General features: G+C 42.2%; 1 protein-coding gene across 1 annotated transcript in view; it reads left to right on the top strand.

Annotated features, from left to right (window-relative positions):
- Positions 1 to 8,729, top strand: part of GTF3C1 (general transcription factor IIIC subunit 1) — a gene marked incomplete at its 5' end in the record, with an annotated part of 40,431 nt that extends 31,702 nt beyond the window's left edge. The window contains 7 exon segments of the mRNA XM_029086894.1: positions 1,440 to 1,693; positions 3,144 to 3,430; positions 3,957 to 4,056; positions 4,059 to 4,613; positions 6,072 to 6,111; positions 6,882 to 7,074; positions 8,508 to 8,729. Of these exon segments, the coding sequence (XP_028942727.1) occupies positions 1,440 to 1,693; positions 3,144 to 3,430; positions 3,957 to 4,056; positions 4,059 to 4,613; positions 6,072 to 6,111; positions 6,882 to 7,074; positions 8,508 to 8,729 (1,651 nt within the window).
- Between the last annotated feature and the right edge of the window lie 624 nt (positions 8,730 to 9,353).

Raw genomic sequence — 9,353 nt, 5'->3', positions numbered from 1 at the left:
CCTTTAGAGCAGCTTATTACCTATTTGAAGATTATTATCATAGTCCTCCTCCCATAATATGCTGCTCTTTAAAATGACCAGCCTCAGTTCCTTTACTTGTTTTTGCTATGTTGTTTTGTTATCCAGATATGTCTTTCTCATTATTTTCCTCTGCACTGAACTGTGATGTTGGAAAACAAATGCCATGCTCTCGCTGGCAGGTCTGTGCCAATTCCATCATGTTAGACAGGTGATACACCTGCTAATACATCCCAAGATGATGAGTGGCCATGGTCCAGCCAAAAAAAACCCCAAAAAAGCAGCCAAAACCCCTCAGTGTGGTGATTCCTGTACAGCTTACGGTTCTTACACTTCACTATAACCAGTTTCTTTACCTAGTTAATTGTTTCCCCTCTGTGTGGAGGGAGAGCGGCATAGTACTGTAAGATAAATAACAGGCATTTGTCCATATTAACTTGGCTCCTGCTCTTTTCCAGACTAGTCCTCTAGTTTGCTGGAAATGTTCTGAACACAAATCCTGTCTTCTCATAAACTTGCACCCTCTCCCGTTTGGTGATCACATGCAAACTTAATACGCAATTTTATCACCCAGGTCATTAGCAAAAACACGTTGAACCTGGACTAGTCCCAGTTCTGACTGCAGGCATCTGAGTCCAGTTTTCCAACTGGTTAGGTACTCGCACTGTTTTTCTAAATGATGTGTTCCCTTTTGGTTTTAACTGTGTTTTAAGAGAAGGTACTTAAGGTCTAACTCATCTTGGAAGGCACCTTTGGTTGTCTCTGGCATAACCTGCTTAAAACAGATGCAATTTCACAGTTAGATCAGGTGTTCAGAGCCTTCACCTTTATCCGTAATGGTTCTTGTTGTGTTCTGGAAAGAAATAGTGTTGGTTTGACTAAGTTAGTTTCTGTGAAATCTGTTCTGGCTGCTACTACTATTCTTTCTTGACTCTGAGGCTACCTGCAGTTTGGTTTATGTTGGGGTTTTGGTTGGGTTTTTTTTTCTTTTTTAAACTAACTGAAGTGTTTGTTCTCTAATTCTTTCTTTTCTCCCTTAAAAATTAACACTCTCTCCCTATACTGCAGTATCCCTTAGGGTCTCTCCCTTTGTGCTCTGGCAGATGTTACCTCATGATGAAGCGTCTGCTGCACCAAATGAACCAAAGAGGTTCAGCACTGTAAGCTGAGATATTTTGGGTTCATTTCAACATGCTTGAAAAAAAAGAGACACTTTCCTTTTCCAGGGACCTTTAGTGTGATTTCTTTTCTGTAGTTGCTTGTTCTCAGCACTTTAAATCAGCCTGCTGTGGACAGCTGTTCATGACTAAAGACTAGAATGCAGAATAGCATGTGTTCTTGCTCTGCTCAGTGCAATGAGTCACTTTCTTATTTTGGAAAAAAACCTCAACAAACAAATAAAACACCTCTGTTTGCTCTAGTTTGGCAAAAGAAGGACTTGAGGATGACGATGACGATGATGATGACTTAGATGACAGCTCTGGAGGCAAACGGAGAATAGAAGTAAAAGCACGTCAAGCATCTCATACCAATTACTTACTGATGAGAGGTTACTACGCCCCTGGAATTGTCAACACGCGCAACCTGAGTCCCAGTGACAATATTGTGGTCAATTCCTGCCAGGTGAAGGTTAAGCTGCGATGTACACCAGCTCCAGGGAGACTCAGCTCTCAAGGTTAGTTTGTTCAGCCTGACTTGCACAGAAGTGGGTTGGAGCGGGAAAGGTAGAGAATTCCTGAGCTGAGGAACTGATTTGATCAAAGCCCCTTAACACGAACATTCTTTTTTCATTACACACGTGGCTTGCCTTGTATTGCTTTCTCTCCTGACTTAAAACAAACAGGTGGTTGACTTAGAGGCACCTTTTGTTGTAACAAGTCCTTGCCTGTATTTCATGTTGTGTGAAACTATTAATCCAAAGAGAAAGTCTTTGCTCTGTTATCCCTTCTCCAGGAGATTTTTCAGTCCCTTCTGCAACTTAAGATACCATATTATGTCACACCCAGACTTTCTCTTCTGTAAAGAGAAAAGAAAATCTTTCAGAGCTCCTTGAATGGAAATTCACACTTACTTGTCTCTTGCAAGTGCCTGAAATAGTGGTGTCCAAACTCTGGCCTTTTACCTACAGTAATTTAAAAATGTTGATAATATTTAGAGCTTGAGTATTTGCAATTTATCAGCACTCCCACTTCTTGAAGAACATCTTCCTTTCAGCTGTAATGCAAATGTAGGAAAGCCTTTAGTTGTTCAGCTCTTCAGTTGGAAGGCCTAGAGCTGTCCCTGCCCATTCCTGTTGCTGTTGTGGTAGAGGTAAAATTAGCAATTCTTTCTCCTATCTCTGCTGCCACACATGCCCTCCAGGTCTGCTGAGCTGATGGCTCATTACAGTTGTTCTCATTTTCCCTTGGCTGTCAGAGAAGTGCAGCTGTCATACGAGTGTCCCACAAGGCATGATGTAAAGGCAGCCTGCAGATAAAAGGGTGGAGTAAGAACAGTGCCAAAGCTACCCTCAAATCATCCAGGACTGGAAAAAGGCATTTTGCTGCTTCAACTAGTGAATACTCTGTACAGCGGGGGGCAGTTTTGTGCAGGATGGATGTGTTTCCAGACACAGAGGCGATTTGTTATACTAATGGTACTAAAACATTGTCAACTTGTAGTTTATACCATATTTGGCCAATAGCTTTCTGCCGTGGATCAGCTGCTTCTAATTTTTTGATTAATAGGGTCCTCTGTAATGTTTCCTAGCCCTAGACTTTTCACTTGACCTTCTTCAAGAAAAAAGGAGATGATTCCCTTATTAACTTAGAGTTAGGCTGACCCAGAGTTACAGACAATACCAGTAAGTCTATACTGTCTTTCAGCGATACTTCACTTTGATATGAGGGCAAGCCCTTGTAGACCAGCTTGCTGCCCTTCTACAGGTCTTTTCAGAGACAAATACGTAAAGCAGAAAGAAAAAAGGAAACTGCAGCAATGAAGATGGAAAACTGAGCTCTGATTTTAATTGGAATAGTCTAGAACAGCTCTAACCTGTCTGTCTCAGAATATTTATTTTTCTGTAGCGTACTGCATAGTCACAACTGCTTCACAGCTTATACACTTGGTTTTTATTTGCATTGCAGTTTCTTCTCTGCTTGATAACATGGCTGTGGGAGTCTCCTGCCTCCCTGAAACTTTTACCAGGCTGATAAAAGTCCAAGAAGAAAATTATGAGGTTGATCAGTTTCTTCGTGAGTGTACAGAACGCCATGGCTATAATGCCAGAGATGTAGCTGCTGTTCTGGAGATCCGGAACGCAATAGAGGCAACTTCCCACTTTGGAATTTGCAAAGTTGAACTGAGCAAACGTTTCTGCAGCTATGAAGAGGTGGAACCTGAACGCACCAGGAGCTTGGAGCAGTACCTTCAGGTGGTTTTACAGCCAGCTGCTTTCCATACATTAATGTTTATATGCTTAATATTCCCCTTGAATAGGACAATCTTCCAGGCTATAGGAAGCAGATGTAAATTGAAAAAAGCTATTTATATTAGGCAAGAGGTCACACGCCAAGACCTCATAGCAGTCTTGTCTCCAGGTTAAGAAGGCCAAAAAATAAAGCAGCACTTAGTCAAAGATAGGAGTGAACTGTTTCAGAAACCTGGAGTTACCAGCATTCACCTTTGGAAGCAAAATAATCTTTTCCAGATACATTTTAACTTAATTTAAGCTGGACAAAAATGTCTTGTGCTGTAATTTCAGAAGAGTTTAAGGCATAAAACTTATTTTCAACTTCAGTGCAGCAGAACAGAAAATTGAGTATTCTATTAAGCTCTTCCTCTTTCTTTGCTGTCAGTTAAAGATGGAATTCCATGATATTTGGTTAAACTGACATTTTCCAGTGAAAGCTCCTGGGATAATTTTTGTGTTGTGGTTTTTTGTTTGGTTTTTTTAATAGGACCTTCTTCAAATGCAGCAGGTTTTAGAAGTAGGAGGCCATACTGTAAGACTGGTTGCAATAGTATTTGCCAAGCCATGGCTACTGCATTCAGTATGTCTGAGAAGAAACCAGATGATTCTGATCAGCAAGGGGCAGAAACCACTCCCCCAGATGTACAACAGGATTGTCTGCCCTCAGAACCAAACAAGGGAGACGAATGTTCGAGAGAGGAGGAGCAGCTGGGAAACGACACACCGTCTGTCAGCGATGAAGAACCCCCAAGGAAGAGATGCAAGACTCAAAGTGATGTCCTTCAAGACAGCAACCAACTCTGCCAGGGCTCAGAGAGTGGTTTGAAAAGTGCAAATGAAAATAACTTGGACACAAGTGTTAGTGATCCCATTACAGTGAAGGAAGCTTTAATCACGGCTGAAGAAACAGGCTCCCTGGGAGGACAGGCAGAACACCTCACTGAGCACCCAGCGTCTCCTCTGGATGCTGTGGATGTGGACACGTACAAGGAACAAGATAAATCTTGTTCTGAGGACAAAGAGCTTGAAGAGAATGATGAGCTCAGCACTGAGCACGACAAGCAGATCCCTATCCTTGAACAACCAGCCAGTGAGCAGTATGATGATCTCTCCTACTTAGAGGAGAAGCCAGGAGCCTCTAAAGGTATGTAGGAGCACTCTAGATCCAAGAAATAGAACCCATTTTATAAGCAAATATTAGATTCTTTGTGAAGCAATACAAGTAATGGAGGTTTTAATTTCTCAAAGTGGCATTACACTGCTCAGTCTGAAAGGTCTTGGAGGTTTCAAATACATCAAATATTCCTTCCTATGCCTATTGCTGGAAAGTTCATGACTAGTTCAGAAATGTGTTTTCCTTAGAAACTAGTTTCCATGCCTTATTCCTCTCCAAAAACATATTTGAATCTCAAGTTTCTCATCTCTGGCTTTAGTCCACGGGCTAGACATCCCTAAACCTAGAAAACACCGCACTACTGGTGTACATTTAACTAGAATGCCCGTGACTGAAGGTTGTAAAGTCATTAAACCACTCACCAGAAAGCCAGTGAGAAGATTAATAGCCTCGTTTGTAACCCAATTTGACTTCATTTCCATTTCCTTTTTACTGCCAGTTTTCTTTTTTAATAGCTAGTAGCTCTTGCCAAGCTTTACGTTAAGTACGTTGTTGGGGATTTGATTTTTGTTTGGCTTTTATCAGCTCTGATTTCAGATTGGCTCACAAGCTAACTGCTTGTGTGGTGTTTTGCCAAGATCTGTGTTTACAGCAGCAGACGGCCGTGTGAATCAGTGCAGACTGATCCGTAGCATCTTAGAGCTTGGTATTGCTTAACTGGAGCCTTCCTGCAGGAAACAGACTGGGGACTGTCTAAACAGCAGAGACTTCAGCAGTTCTTAACGTGAAACTACTGAAGTACTGGTTTGGATTTAACTTCCTCTACTTGTTTGTAACACAGGAGGGAAAAAATAGGAGTTATGTTATCAAGCATAGAGTTCTTACTGGTGTTACTGATGAAGGCCAGCTGAAGGGTTTGCATGTGTCAAAGCCAAAGCTGTTAGCCTCTGGGTGTGGTAGAAGTACCTACATTAAGTAATTGTGTAATTAAAACCCATGACATAATGCATAATGGAAGTTGCAGAGACAACCTTCACTTTGAAACCAAACTCAGCTGAAATCTTGAGTTTGCATTCTCAAGCTACTTGGATTTCTGCTCAACTTCCGCGTGATTACCAAGAGCATTAAGTTAAGCCCCCGTGAGTGCCTGTGTGCTGAGACCCTGCATAGCTCTGTGTGAAACTCGGTTCTTACACTGCATAGAATTACCTGTTGTTCAGCCATGTCATCAGACTTCTAGGAATGGAACTGCAAAAAGTGTGGTTGGAGTAGACAGATGTGGCTGTGAGAAGAGGTGTGGGAAGAAAGAATAGACGGGTAATGGAGAGTGAAAACTTAGTGCTCCTTGTGCAACTGAGAACACATGGCGTGGTTTTCCTGTGTTACTTTCTAGCAGAAGCTGTTGCATTTTACAGCTTAGCCACCTTTTACTTTCCTTCCATTAGATAGTCTGGGTTAATTAAAAACTCTCTGTTCTTTTCTTTCCAGAAAGTTCTATGGCAGATGTATCCCAGGCAGCCAGAGACCAGTGAGTAAGAGATGTCTGCAGAATAACTAAACATTTAGCGCTACCGAAATAATATGTGGAAGCAAATGATTTGGAAACCTTAGTTTTATGCTCTGATGGGCAGTGAGCATTGATGATGGAGAAACCCCATGGTTTCCTCCATTGTTCTTAATGTTACTCATGCTCATATGCATGCTGAAAAAATCTCTGATACATGGGGTTTTTTTCCAAAAACCACTTAGCTCCAAATATCAGAGGAACAAAATTAATTTTCTTTCTCAACTAAGCCCAATGCCATGAAGTCTGAGCTTCCACGTGTCCAGGATCAGCACAGAAAAAGTGCAATATGGGAAATGTGAATTTCCATGCAGGATCTGTCTTTTTAACTCCAAAGTGCTAAAAATGGGGCATTTGGTTTCCTATCTGAGCACTGTGGCTGCATGTTGCAGAGAGAAGCAGGTCTTGGATAACTTTTGGAGGATATTGGTGCTAGTAAGAAACAAACAAGCAAGACAAAGCTTTCCTGGACATCAAGACTCAAGGTAATTGTTGGGTGGTCTAATGGTGCTAAAAGTGCTCCTTGGGTGGTGAACACCTAGTGTGAAATACTTCAGGTCTGTGGAACTGTCTAGTGGAGTCACCCCAGTCTCTGCCCATTCTCAGAGCAGCTGCAGAATTTACACCTCGGATGTGACAAACACTGGCAATGGATGTAGTAAGAACCTATTACACAGAAATTATGATAATGGTAAATCTAGCTAGAAGAGCTGAATTTAAAATGTCTTTTGCAGGGCCTGTGAGAACGTCTGCTTCATTGGGAGACCGTGGAGGATTGTGGACGGGAATCTGAATAAACCTGTGTGTAAGGGGATGATGGAAGCCGTGCTGTACCATATCATGACAAAGCCAGGCATCACGGAAGGAACGCTGCTGCAGCATTACACGGGGGTACTGCAGCCTGTGGCTGTCTTAGAGATACTGCAGGTACGTGAATCATCAGCTGTGTGAACTTCAATCTGGCTCAGCTTCTGCTCCTAAGAGTCAGCAGCTACTTTGCTGGACGTCCCAGGTAAATGGGACTGGGAATGAACCATGAAAAACATTCTCCCTTTAGTGCAAATTAACCAAAGCCAGAGCAAGTTCCTGCTCACAGTGAGCATGAAAGGCAGCCTGCTTTACCTGTCCCTGGAATTACCGTATTACTGATGTTAAAATTTGAGCTTCCTTCTGAAATGGATGTACATGCAGTTGAAATTCTAGTTGGTTACTGAAGAGTGGTGGCTTGTCACTGGGAAATATTAAGTTGGGCTGTTTAGTGCAGTGTTAACCACCATAGAAGTTAAGTTTGGGGTTTTTTTTTCCCCTTACATACCCATCCTTTCAGATTGATAGTCTTTGACAGAAGAATCAGACTGAAATGTGCCTGTGCTAGACAGCGCTGTAAATAAGCCCTTCTGTCCTGACAGACCTGCCGAAAGGCATACATCCTTAACTGTAACACAATACATGCTGAGAAAATTCGACTTTCTCAGATTTTTTTTTTTCCTGTATCATGCAGTTTGATCGCCACTATTGCTACTTCTCAAATGACATCTTGATTATTATTTTTTTCCTGTGAGGATCTAAAATCCTAAGTATAGCAGTAATATTGCAGTTCTTCCCATAGGTGTTACTTCCCCTACTAATGCTGGAAATTAATATTCCAGTGTGTGTGTCCGCCACACTTCTGTCCAAAGGCTCCTGCATTTTGGTAGCTGTAAGTGGTGCACAAAACTGATCATGCACCGAGCAACCAGTACAGAGTGTACAGCGGGGCAGCACGCACATGTGGGAGAGCAGGATGAGTTCCTAGGCAACTTCTATTCAAAGCCACAAAGTCAAGGAATTACCTCTACATTTTACAGATCAGAGAACTTGAATTTAACTTCTCTAGCAATAAATTTGATAAGAACTAGTTCTGAAACCACAAGACAGAGCTTCTATCTGTAATATACCAAATACTAGTAAATCTAGACACATACCTATGTGAGATCACTGAGTACAGACCAGATGTTTTCAGCCCATAGTGTTGCTGTGGGGATGAATGCTAACCCATTAGCAAGAACTGACCCAAAAGGTTTACACCTCTGCCACCATCAAATGATCTGTAACTGGTGCTAAATGTCAAGATCTGTTGTTGAACACGTGTTCTGTGGCAGTTCCCAGATGTCAGCCACTGCTGGAAGTGACAAATGATCCAACTACATGAACTTGCTTTGTTGTGTGTGATCTTTGCCATCCCCATGGTCTCCTGAGAGGGTGCAGTGAAGCCATTTTTAGTGTAAATTGTCTAATGTTTCTGGGAACACTCTGTAGAGCTTTTTTTTTTTTTTTTTTGCCACAACTGCTCAAGCTAATATATATGAATTTTTCTGCAGGGTCTGGAAACTCTTGGTTGCATCAGACGATTCTACATGAAAAAGCCATCCTTTGTGTCACTCTTTTCTCAGCCAGTTGTGGAAGAAGAACTAAACAATCCCAAACTGAGCGAAACCCCAACAATATACTATGAGCCTACAATAGACTGTACGTTCAGGCTGGGAAGAGTGTTCCCCTGTGAAGTGAACTGGAATAAATGGGTGCAGATTATCCCCCTATAAAAGAGGTAAAGCTGAGTCATACCATTTGGTTTACCCAATGCTGATTTAATGTTACCATTTCTGCTCCATCATGTTTTTATTAAGTTATTTATCCTTTTTACTTCTGAAAGTATTTAAACTGAGAATAAAGCTAACGTTAAGACACAGGTAATATTTGATCTCACTTTAAGTTATTCTCTCTGTACCAATAATTGTAGAGCCTATTTTCTTCTTTGTTTTATGTGGTTTTCACAAGGCACAGCAAAGGCCCCTTTTATCCTCCCCTAAAGCCACAGCAGTAACATTTTACCTTTGCTTTTCTTCTGCTCTTGCACAGCAGCTGGCTCCAGGCTGAGGGTCCGTCTGTACGTTACACACTGGTTTCCTGGTGTGCATGGCGGTAGTTTATTGTGTGCTTTTTGCAGAATTACTGCATTGTGTGAAATAAGGGCCCCACAGCCTTCCCTAATGCCACACCGCAGGGGAGAACACCCTTCAGCGGCTCTGCCTGTCCTTTTCAGCCTTATCCCACCTCAGCTTTTAAAGCAACCAGGCAGCAGACGGTGACTTCCACCCAGGGATGTTTATTGAGGGTGCAGACACCCGTACCCCAACCCCGCGGGGCCGGGGCCAGGCCCAGGCCCA

This window comes from Antrostomus carolinensis, unplaced genomic scaffold, assembly GCF_000700745.2.
Source record: "Antrostomus carolinensis isolate BGI_N321 unplaced genomic scaffold, ASM70074v2 scaffold33760, whole genome shotgun sequence".
Lineage (NCBI taxonomy): Eukaryota > Metazoa > Chordata > Aves > Caprimulgiformes > Caprimulgidae > Antrostomus > Antrostomus carolinensis.
The sequence above is the reverse complement of the archived record's forward strand: the minus strand, read 5'-3'. Positions and strand labels throughout refer to the sequence as shown.